The sequence below is a fragment of the Leopardus geoffroyi genome, chromosome X (assembly GCF_018350155.1).
Source record: "Leopardus geoffroyi isolate Oge1 chromosome X, O.geoffroyi_Oge1_pat1.0, whole genome shotgun sequence".
Classification (NCBI taxonomy): Eukaryota; Metazoa; Chordata; class Mammalia; order Carnivora; family Felidae; genus Leopardus; species Leopardus geoffroyi.
This window is the reverse complement of record NC_059343.1, coordinates 38588689-38600854: the sequence shown is the minus strand read 5'-3', so window position 1 is coordinate 38600854 and position 12166 is coordinate 38588689. Positions and strand designations below refer to the sequence as shown.

General features: G+C 50.0%; 1 protein-coding gene across 1 annotated transcript in view; it reads left to right on the top strand.

Annotated features, from left to right (window-relative positions):
• The first annotated feature begins 4797 nt into the window (after positions 1–4797).
• Positions 4798–12166, top strand: part of MAOB (monoamine oxidase B) — a 118809-nt gene continuing 111440 nt past the window's right edge. Inside the window, exon 1 of the mRNA XM_045470595.1 lies at positions 4798–4945. Within this exon, the coding sequence (XP_045326551.1) occupies positions 4900–4945 (46 nt within the window). The 5' untranslated portion in view covers positions 4798–4899. The remainder of the gene's footprint in view (positions 4946–12166) is intronic.

The window sequence follows — 12166 nt, the reverse complement described above, 5'->3', positions numbered from 1 at the left end:
AGAAATATTAAAAAAAAATGTGTGCTGTTGGTTGCAGAAGGAAGGGGTTGCCTATGCAGGCATACTATGTATTTGAATTATTATATCCAATATTATTTTATTTCAGAGACCTGCTCAGGTTTTCTACCTTTTAGAATACATTTCAGGTTTTTTGCAGCATCTGGCCTACTTTTTACTTCACTTCTTTTTATAACTGTCCCTAGTTGAAACCTTTAATGAGTCCCAACATCCATAGTGAAAAACAAATTTTGTTCTTTTTTTTTTTTTTTTTTACATTTATCTACTTTTTTGAGAGAGAGACAGAGTACAAGTGGGGGAAGGCAGAGAGAGGGAGACACAGAATCCAAAGCAGGCTCCAGACTCTGAGTTGTCCACACAGAGCCCAATGCGAGGCTCAAACCCACAAACCGTGAGATCATGACCTGAGCTGAAGTCGGACGCTTCACCGACTGAGCCACCCAGGTGCCCACAACAAATTTTGTTCTTAAACACCTTCATTTGAATCATGTCTATAAACTGGATTTCTATTGAAGAAAAGACCTCAAATCAACTCAAGCCCCAGCTATTAGCATCATTTTGTACCGTGTAACTGTCCTCACCGGGAATGTGACCTGAGTGGCAGCCATTTGTCAGGGGGTCCCTCTTGTCATCTGATTCCTAGAATCACCAGGCTCTTGATTGCAATCACCATCTGGAGTGTACATGACACAAATATCTACTTATAAGAAAACATGGAGAGATGATTTCACTCCGGACTACATAAAGATAACCAAAGGATCGATTCTGTGTCGGTGATCTCACACTACGAAATTAGAATCATCCGTGTAAGAATAATTAATTAAAAGTAATACTGTTCAACAACCCATAATTAGTATCCAGTGGGGCCGTAATCATAATTTCTAATTTCCTCTTCCCCACAGAAATTGTGAAAACCCTCACGCCGGCATTCTTGGGCAATTCTGGTCCATTCTGGTAGCCTCTTCTTCCTGAGCCAAATGGTTGGCTGTTTGCGCTTCCTCTATGTGTCCCATACAGCCTGCGTCACACCATCTGTTGTGGTATGTCAGCCCTTATGATAAAGTGATTAGGAGCCCATATTACCATTTGGAGAGATAGTCTTAGTCGCGGCATTAGTCACTGCAAAAAAATCACTTTGGGGACAGTTGGTTTAGCACTTACTTTGCAAATAAGGTTTGGTTTTTGTTGACATGCTTTGCCACGTGTCTATAGGTGTGACCTCTATCTTCCTGAAGTCTTGGAGCTTGGTGTCTCTGCCTGACTCCCTATGTCTGTCTCCCTTGGCCTCTACCCTGCCCGTGCTGTGGAAATCAGGCCACAGGGGACAGAGCCCCACTCCGGTTCTATGGGCGGGAAGATTTCTCTTCCATCTCAACCTTGTGTCTATAAGCCAGCTTGGCACATCCCCACAGCTGTTGGCCTGTTAAGGCCAGTCATGAATACTCACCTGTCGCCTGGCTTGTTCCTTCCAACTCTACTCAAGCCGGTTCCTGACCGGCACCCTGGCCCTGGAACACGTCTTTCCTTTGGCATCTTAAATCAGCCTCTGTACTTTGACTTGGATCTCCAGCTTCTAGCCCAAGGTCCAGTGAAGGGCTTTGGCTTCGATTGAAGCTGGGTGCCCCCTAACTCTTGGGCTGCTTGAGGATGTGGTTCTCCTCCAAACAAGTCCTTGAGGCCAAAAGCGAGGTCTTGGCCCATTGAAAAGTCACCTATTGCCTCCTCGTTGTCCCCAAGGAGGGGATCTGGACACTCAGATTAGGATCCAAGCTGATGATGGATACCTCACTGGGTAGAATCAGAGGTCCTAGAGCACTTAACAATTGTTAAACTGTTAAAATTCCAATTTAACATTGTTCAAGAACTGTCCTGGCTGCAGTGACTGACCCTTTCATCATTCGATCCCTCAGTGTACGTTTTTCAAAAGACTAACAAAGAAGTTGGGGGAAAAAACACGGTAGGCTCTAAATCTCATTTTGAAACAAATTTTCCAGCCCCGGTCAAACCTCCAGTGTTCAAAACCAGTGAAATGCACAACATAGATAATATCTGGTGAACTCTGTTCTGCACAGCCTGTCTCTTTATTGAAACCTTTTGTGGCATCATAAAAGACTCGCTGAAATATCCATTATGAAAAGCTGGATGGCAAGAAAAAAGTAATAAGGACATTTTATTACCTTGGCAGTCTTCTAATAAAAAATGACAGGAAAGTAAGTTCCTTTTAATTGACGAAGCACGGATATCATGAAGTTGGAAAGGCAAAGAAACACTGCTTGGGGCAAATGGCATTTCTGTGCGCTTCTTAGGTAGAAGTGTTGAACGCGGCTCCCCAGCAACATGAGTTAGGTTTGCTGTAATTGTCCATTTTCATGCTTGTTTTTTTTGGAAGATTCTTGTTTATAAGGGTGTATGTCCAGTGATGAGTACACGACACAGAGTTGGTGCTCAATAAATCATTCTTGGATGGATGGATGAAAGAGGACGCATGACCCCTTTCTGCAGGAATCTGTTACCACAGACACTCCCAAGGTTAGATGGTGCTTCCTATCATTTTATTCATTGTTGATTTTTCCGCATTCCATTCTTCTTATGCACTATTAGTTTTTGTGATACGGGTAATAAGTCTTAAAGGTGGTCAAAGACGTTTTTTGTTCACTGGACTGTGTCCAGTCCTCCCAATGCTCCAGCCTCGTACTCTGCCTGGTGTGCTCATCCTCAATAGTTGATTAACCCCGGTTCATCCTTCAAGTCCCAGCGAGAAAGTCATTTCCTCCTGGAGGCCCTCCTCGATTGCCTGGGCTAGGTTCTCTCGCCCTGCTACGTGTCCCGGAGCAACATTCAGAATTATGCTGGTGATTACCCCTCTTAGATGTCTTCTCTGATGCAGTGTGAACCCCAAGAGGGCAGAGGGCAGGGGCAGCTCTGTTCTTGTCCGTCAATTCCCCAGGGCTCAGCATAGCATTTATGGAAGACGTATAACGACCAGACAGCTTCTCATTAGGACCACCTTGAGACAGGTCAGGGGCTCTGGAGTGTGGAGCTGGTTCTGGAACTGTTGGGAGAGTAGAGGCCTGGAGGAGAGGAGAATGTGCCCAAGGCCTGTGGACCAGCAGCACTAGCATCACCTGTTGCTTATTAGAAATGCAGCTTCTCAGGCCCCACCCCAGACCTGGGTGCTTTATACTCACATTCAAGTTTGAGAAGCACTGCTCTTAGAGGCTTTGTGCAGAGAGAGAAGAGGAACCTTGGGAGGTATCCCCTGTAGAAGACGGACCCCAAGCAGGCCTGAACGACCCCTTGCATGCAGGGATAAGGTGACCTCAGAGATCCTCTGAAGGCTCCTGAGTTCTCAAGCCGGTTTTGACCTCATGGAGCACAAGGTTCACTGACTACCTTCGCCTGGGGAAAATGCTGTTTGCCGGTAAGTTTTCTTCAAAGACACCACGGTTCCTCTCCCGGCCTTGTTGCCAGGTGGACATCGAGAAAGGATAAGTTGGTCAGCCTGCCTTGAACTCAAAGCTTCAGACACCCCGGGGCCTCCTGCTGACTCCGTATTTTTGGACCCACGCCAAAGAGATCCCAGGCAGACCCTACAAGTATCCCCTCCACCCATCTCACCCCACCCCACTGGACATGGGATTCACTGGCAAGATAGGTGAGGGGCCAGAGTGTCCACAGCTAAGAAGCCCGAAGCTTCAGGGCCCTGTGGACAGAGGCAGACAGGTAAGGCTTGGCGACGAGGAGGCCAGCCCGGGCTCTCTTCGGGATGGGGCAGTGGGGACCTAGGTTCAGGCCCAGGGGCTGTTTAATTAATTAATTAATTAATTATATTTGCATTTATTTATCTTCGGGAGAGCACAAGTGGGGGAAGGGCAGCGAGAGGGGGACAGAGGATCTGAAGCGGGCCCTGTGCGGACAGCCGATGAGGTGGAGGCTTGTTTCAAACAATTCGCTAGGCCTGGAGCCTGCCCCCACCAAACCCGCAGCTCCTCTGCCCTGAACCGAAGCCCTTGACACAATTAGTTCTTGAAAAGCCAGACCACATTGCTTCTTTTGACTTTCGGAACTAAACACCTGTAATATTGTTGAATCCCGCCCCCCCCCCCCCATGTTTGGCAAAGCCAAGGTCCCTAGACCCACATCCCAGGGCCACAAATAACTCGGCTTGCTGCTTTAGTCTCCCGGAGCTAATTGCGGACATAAGGGCAGAGGAAGTGGGGGAGGGGGAGAGGTGGGTATTTGGAAGGAGGATGAGAGGGTCGGAGAATGCCTCCCCAGTACATGCCAAGATAGTGGCAATACTGGGTGGTGGAGCAAAGTGAGTCTCGGAGCCTTGCTGGCCTTTTTTACCTACTTTATCTCGCTTTTCTCATCTGTGAAATGGGTTGTTGGAAGGCTTAACCGGAATCATGCAGGCAAAGCGCTTAATGCGGTGCTTGGGCCCTGGAAAACGCTCAACGAACGAAAAGTCTGGTGTTCTTTGTATTGCTCTATTTGGGGGAATAATTGCAGGGGGCTGGAGGCAGACACCCAAAGGGGCCACCGCCCACCCCCCAGCCCCCCAAGCTCAATAACGCACTACAGAGGCTGATGGAGAAATAAAGGCCGTGCTGAAGGCCCAGGGGAGGTGTCCCCCCCCTCCCCCCACTCCCCAGGCTCCCCGTGCGGGCCCCAGGTGATCTCTCCGCCCCCGCGCCCGCCCTCCCCAGGTCTGGGCGGCGGAGCTCCGGGCGGGGGGCGGGGCTCGGCGGCGGGGCCCGAGGCGGGCGATATAGCGGCTTGGCGGCGGCACCAGTGCGCGGGGGCAGTGCGGCGGGCGGGGGCCGAGACCCAGACAGCGGAGCGGCGGGCACCGGGGCGGCCCGGAGCGGGGCGAGCACTATGAGCCACAAATGCGACGTGATCGTGGTGGGGGGCGGTATCTCAGGTCAGTCGCGGCCGCGGCCCTCCTTCTTTCTCCTGCGTCCGAACAGGTGGCCGCCGGGGTGGGGTGGGGGGCGCGGGCGGCCGAGGGCCTTGGGGGCGGGGGCCGACCCCGGGAGCCTCGAGCCTGTCGGTGTGCGCGGGCGGGGATCTCGCGGGCCCCGAGCGCAGCGCACGGAAGCTCCCACGAGGGGAAGGATTTGGTGCGGTCCTGGACAGAAGGCGGGGGGGGGGGGGGGGTGGCGGAGGGACGAAAGTCTGTGGACCGGCCGGGGCCAGGCTTTGAACTTCTCCCTCCGAAGGCTGCTGGGCCTGCGCTTGCGGGAATTTTCGAGGCGAGGAGAAAGGGGGCTGGTTAGCGTGCGGGAGGTTTCTGCTAGGGGGTGGCGCAGAGGTCCGTCACTTTTTCCAAGCAAAGATCAGTCATCTGCTCCAACCTGCCCTGGGCACTCGGCACCCCAGCTTGAAGGAGGCGTGCACCACAGCGTACTATAACCCTGGCAGCAGGGGAAACGACCTTGAACAGTTAGCTCCTGGTTCAGAAAGCAGGGGTTGGACCCTGGGGCGATTGATTGACAAATACCGTCCTGACCCTGATTCTCTGTGGTTCTGTGATTGTCACGGCTCTCTCCCTGGGGCTGCAGGGCCTTTTGAGCAAATAGCTCTTCTCACCACTACCCGCTTCCAGAACAGGATGAACAAACTGTCCAGTGGGGCTGGGGTGGGGAAACTTGACTCTCTGGCCCAGCCTATGTTTGGCAGGTTGGAGACTACCCTCTCAGACACAGGGAGGCTGTGTGCGCAGCAGGGCGCAAAGACAGAAGCCAGAGGGAGGGATGGAGTGGGTGGAGAAACCCATCCTCTAACGAGGGTCAGGCGGATCCTATGGGTGGGGGTTAGTGAGAATAAGCAGTGTTCCCAGAGCGGCCTAACAGCCCCCTGGGGACGCTTTGGCCCCAATCCCGGGGCCTCCTGGTTCCTGAGAAGTAATTGGGATGCTTCCCAAATCCACGGATGTGTTGCCCAACCCTTGGCCCTAACCAGGTCTCAGGAGCAGGGTTAGCCTTTGTTCTCCATGGAGTGGGCAGGGTAGAGGTGCCCCGACTGCTGTACCTGGTGAGGAAACGAAGACCTTGGATGTTGGGGGCTGATCCTGGTCTTGTGCCGCTCCCTCCGCTGCAGCCCTCCTCACCTTTGGGTCGAGTCTCAGGCTACCATTTGTGTTCTCTTGGCCCTCCTGGGCTCACTCAGGCCAGGCCCTGTGTCCCGTGCTGCAGGGTACACAGACGCATATGACAGTGGCACGCCAGGGTGGGCCAGGGCTGGGTTGATTTGGCTTGCTTTCGGTATTTTTGACATCTCTTCTCCTATGGGGGCTTGGACTTCAAAGCATATGTAGAAAATATTATTCAGGGGCACCTGAAGTTCTCTTGCCAGGCCCCCGAGGTCCTGTTTTTGCCCAAAGTCTAATGGGTTCAGATTTTTCTACTTCCCCCCCCACACCCCTTATTTTGCCCTGTCTGATTCATACTCCAAACCTTCAAGATCACTCAAATAAATCATGTTAGACTCGTTCAGGAAGGGTAGATAAGGGTTTGGCTATTTCCACAAGCAGTGGTGAACTTTCATATTGACCCTCAAACTCTGAAGACAGGGGTCAGATGACTAGATCTGCCTTCTTCTCAGGAACATTACACGGAACAGTCGTTGTTCTAAAAAGCAAGAAAACAGGGTTCCAAGGCCTTACCCAACTGCTTTATCTGCTGCATGAGGATAACACCAACTAGTCACAGCTAGATGATGACCGCATCACCGTGAAGGGCAAAAGCAACAATGCATGTGAAAATAGCTTTGCAAAGGGGTCCTACAAGAATTGTACTCATTTATTCAAACAGTAGGCATTAGAGTAGGCTGTGGTAGGGGATGCAAAATTGGGTCACATTGCTTTTGAAGATGTGTCAATCCAGGAGGGGAGAGGAGATACCCAAACAAAGACAATACAAGGTAGACAGTGGTGCATGTGATAGATGCTTTAGTGGTGCATGCACAGAGTCCTAGGGAAGGGGATTGGAGAGAATCTCCAACTCTGCTGAGAAAATCTGGGCAGACTTCACAGAGGAGGTGACACTTGAAGTAGGTGGGAAAGGAGGACTATGAATTCAGCGGGAGACTAGATGAGGAAAGCATTTTGAGCTAAGGAACCGCTTATATAAAAACACAAACATGTGAAGGAACACGGTAGCCAGGCTTAGGAAACCTCGAGAACTTCCGTGTGGAGAGTTGAGGGAGGGAGGGTGTGGTGGCACGAACTTCGGGGAGGCTTGTGCATCATCCGCAAAAGGTGCCGTTCTTTCTGTGGTCAGTGAACGCCAATGGGGATTTTTCATTCCCAGAAATACAGGGATGGTACTACCCAAAAGAGGGAGGTGAAGGGGGAAGAGCAGGTTTGGGAGAAGGATGGGGCACGTGGAGTCAGAGGTGCTGGGAGGACCACGGGAGAGGTGTCTGGCAGGTGGAGATTCAGGGAAGTTGGGCTCAGAGATACGTGCACGCGAGAGAAGTTTGAGCTGAAGCCACTGATGCAAATGAAATGACCCAAGCCGAGAGAGAGGAGAGAGGAAGTCTGGAACAGACTAGACGAGAGGGTGGAGGAGAGGAAGGTGTGTCCATCATTCTCTGTTGTCTGAGGACCGAGAGGAGGAAACTGAGATACCGGAAGACACTTAGTTAACCTCACAGCTTAGCTGAGATATCATCTCCCAAGGCTGCCCTTCCGAATCCCCCCAGATTGTGTTAGATGCCTCCGTTTTATTCTCTCCCCTGCCACCTGGTCCTTTTCCCTGAGGTTTTAATGACTCACTTTCCCCTCCACTAGACTGTGAGCCTCCAGAGCCCGGGGAAGTGTCCCTTTTTCTCTGCAGAGAAACCCCAGCCCCCAGCTCCAGAGCCCTGCGTGGCCCAGTTAGCACTGAGGACTTGCTGTTGGCTTAATGGACTTTACACCAACAAAGTAGCAACTGATTGCATTTGAAACTCACATCCACTGTAACCACCAATCTTTTTCATTTCCCGCCAAATCACCCTGACAGCAGGAGAAGCAGTCAGATCGGAATTTTAGAATTAGTAGGTGACGGACCCAGTGTTTACATTTAGAAGTGTCTGAATTTGACTCTGCTTTTTAAAGTTTGTTAGTTGTTAAGCTTGGGGCGTTCTGCTAATTCTCTAATCGTTTTGAAAGCCGTCAGCAAATTTTCATCACTCCCTTTCGGATACACACAGATAATGGGAGGGTCAGCCGGTTAATATACAACCTTCTTTTTTGATGTTTGAAAACTTCCAGGGCAGCTGTAGAATAGTTTTTTTTAAGAAATGTGTGCGCTATATGAATACATACTTACTGAAATCTCTTCCACTGAAGGAGCAGGTGATCTCTGGAGTTTTAACAGAGTAACAGCATTTCCCACATGGAGCTGGACAGCAGCATTTTGTTTCTGTCCCGAGTCTCAGTTTCAGTGTTTGAGTTGGTGAAACCATGGAAACTATCTTTTGCAAATCTGGATTGGCTCTTGCTGAATCCTCAGGAAAAAACACCAAAAAAGGGAAATTCGAAGCAGAAAGGACAGTGTTTTTGCCAGGCTTGAGAGAGGAGAGTCAGCTGTCTGGGGTTAGTGGGCACTTAGCCGAGATCCCGCGGAGCTGGGAGCCAGCCTTCCAAGTGGTGACCAACACCTGGCCAGGAGAGCAAGCCCGGTACGGGCTGGTGGGCCTGGTCTAGGCAGGGTGGTGTCACAGATGGCCCAGGAGGGATCATGAGTTGAGTTGGAACACAGTCGGCAGATGTGGCCTGTGTGTTAATGGCAGAGCTTCATCTAGAACCCACCCGAATGTTCTGAAAAATAATAACTGTGTAGAAGTTGCTTGGAAATCTGTCTATCCCCATCAAAGAGAGGCTATAGAGAGGCAGTATGGCAATGTTAAAATGATATATATAGTTTGGTATCAAACAGACTCATTCTACACTTACCCTACTGTGTTACCCTGAAAGTTCCATCACCTCTCTGTTCTTCAGCGACTTCATCTTTTTTTTTTTTTTTAAGTTTTTTTTTATTTATTTTGACACACAGAGAGAGAGAGGCAGAGACAGAGCATGTGAGCGGGGGAGGAACAGAGAGAGAGAGGGAGAGAGAGAGAATCCCACCCAGGCTCTGCAATGGCAGTGCCAAGTCTGACTCGGGGCTCAAACTCCCGAACCTCGAGATCATGACCTGAGCCCAAACCAAGAGTCGGACGCCAAACCGTCTGAGCCACCCAGGCGCCCCCAGCGACCTCATGTTTTAAATGAGACTCCTAATGCGTTTATTGGCAAGAGGGGGTTGTTGCTAGGATTAGAAAGAATGTACATTGGCAGTCACATGGCTTCAGCTTACACGTTTTGGAAAATACATCCTTGTTTAGACCCTAGGATTTTCCGGTCTGTGGGAGGAGAAGCAGGCATTTCTGCGTAATCACTTCGTCCTCTTCACCCCTTACAAAGGCTACGTATATGTGCAGGCATCCGTCGGGACCCATCTGGTCGCAGCCCCATCCTGACCCACCCCATCTCTTTACTCCCTGCACCGAAGGGCCTCAGGAGCTCAGGCTCACCTCGGGTTCAGGAAAAATGTTGGCGGCCCCAGATCTGCATTTCAGCCACACCCCAGCCCGGCTGTTATTCAGATTCTGACCAGGTCCTCATTCCCAGCCACCTCACTCCCATCTTCGTGATGATAACAAGTGCATTCATAATGAATGCAAATCTTATTTGTTTAACAGGATCAGTTGTTTCTTAAGAATAAATAGTAACAAGAGTTAGCATTTCGAGGGCCGTCCACAGGCTGGGCAAGGCAAGGCGTTGGGAGCTTAACTTTTCACGGCAGCTCTGTGCGGGTTGAAAATTACAAAGCCCTGTACCTTCTGCTTGATCCTAATACTTGGGGTGCGTTGATGGGAGGGGCCTGCTTGGTTGGCCATGTGGGCAGAGCCAGGGGCCACTAGAATGACAACTTTTAAGTCCTTCTGTATCTTCCAGGTTTAAGGCTTGGCTTGGCCATTCTCCATGGCAGCAATTTCCCTGGCTTCTGGCTGGGTGTTGAGGTCTAGGCTCCGTGTCACACAGGGCACACGGAGCATAGTGTTAAGAGCGTCGCGTCTACCCTGGTTCCACCAACTAGCTGTGCTACCTTAAGCGAAATTGGTGACCCTTTCACGTCTTAGTTTGCTCATCTGGAAGATAAGGATAATAATGGTATCCAGTTCAAAAAGTGGTTGAGAGGATTACAAGAGAAAATGCATGCAAAGGGCTTAGCATCTGGCAAGCACTCGGTAAATACTGGTTATTATTCTTCATCAGGCTGACAAAATGGCCACTAACCACAGGCGGGTCTGAACAGGCACCTTGCCAGCTGACTCCACTGTCAGAGTTTGGGTTGAGGAAATGGTTAGTGACCGTGCGTGCAGTAACGCGCGCGCGCGCGCACACACACACACACACACACACACACATTCATGGACTATTATCTTATATAGGGATGCTGCTTTGCAGCTCTACTTTCTTGGCTTGTATATGATATGATAACACAGATGATATAAGAAAGCCAGAAGCAGGGCTCCTGGGGGGCTCAGTCGGTTAAGCGTCTGACTTTGGCTCAAGTCGTGATCTTGAGGTTCGTGAGTTTGAGCCCCGTATCGGGCTCTGTGCTGACAACTCGGAGCCTGGAGCCTGCTTCGGATTCTGTGTCTCCCTCTCTCTCTGCCCCTCCCCTGCTTGCACTCTTTCTCTCTAAAAAATAAAAAATAAACATTAAAAAAAAAAGCCAGCAGCAAAATTCAAAAGGCTTAAACTCTAATGACTTTGAATATGTACGTGAGAGAAATACGTGAGAAATTCTGAACGCAGGACACTTTTCTATATGGACACTTCTAACCCGCTTGGTACCCTGAAGATGTTAATATTAGGCTCACCCCCACTGTTACTCAGTTTCACATTTGTTTCCTTGTTTGATGTCTTCTACTCCCGTGTAAATGTCATCATGGGAAGCAGCTGGTTCCAGTCTGTTAACCTTTCCCCATCATCAGAGCGGGCCATTTCCCTGTAACAATAACTTGGAGTTTGTTTTGACATCATTTGTTCACACGCACACAGGTGCAAAGGCACACACACATTGAGAGGATTTTACTGATGCGGCTGCTAATGTGTGCCATCAAAATGTGTTTTAAAACACTACAGCTTAGAAAATTCGCTGCTTTAGGGTTTCTTGCACTTTTGATAATAAACACACAGGTGGCCCCTCTGGTCAGATCTATCTTATGAACTTGAAGAGATCATTTAGTTTTATCATTTTATTTTAAGTAGGCTTCATGCCCAGCCCGGAGCCCAACTCGGGGCTTGAACTCACCACCCTGAAATCAAGCCCTGAGCTAAGGGACGCCTGGGTGGCTCAGTTGGTTGAGTGTCTGACTCTTGATTTCGGCTCAGGTCATGATCTCACGGTTCGTGAGTTCGAGCCCCAAGTTGGGCTCTGTGCTGAGCATGGATCCTGTTTGGGATTCTCTCTCTCTGCCCCTCCCCTGCTCTCTCTATCTCTCAAAATAAATAAATAAACTTTTAAAAATAATATGTAAGTGAGCTCTGTACTGTGTAAGCCAAGGGCTAAGTTAGATAGAAGGAATGAATCATTGAAGACCCAAGGGGTTGGAGAAGGTGCCATTAAGCAAATGGAATGTGAACAGGTGCTGAAGAACAGGAATAAGGTGAATCATAGGGCCATGGGCTCCAGTTAATAGCTAATATTTCTATTTATAGGAAGGTAGAAGTCCCAGCAAGGCAAGAGTAATAGGGATGGGGACATGTGGGTGATAAAGTTAGTAGAAGGAGGGAATCAAACAGCGAGACATTGAAAAGCCAAGTGATGAACCTGGCTGGTTCAGGCGGTAGAGCATGCAACTCTGGATCTCAGAATTGTGAGTTCAAGCCCCAGGTTGGGTGTAGAGATGACTTAAAAATAAAATCTTAAAGGGGCGCCCGGGTAAATCAGTCAGTTGAGCATCCAACTGTTGATTTCCGCTCACGTCGTGATCCCAGGGTCGTGGGACCGAGTCCCATGTCAGGCTCCAGGCTGAGGGTGGAGCCGGCTTAAGATTCTCTGCCTCCCTCCCTCTGCCCCTCTCCCCAGCTTGCACTCTTGTG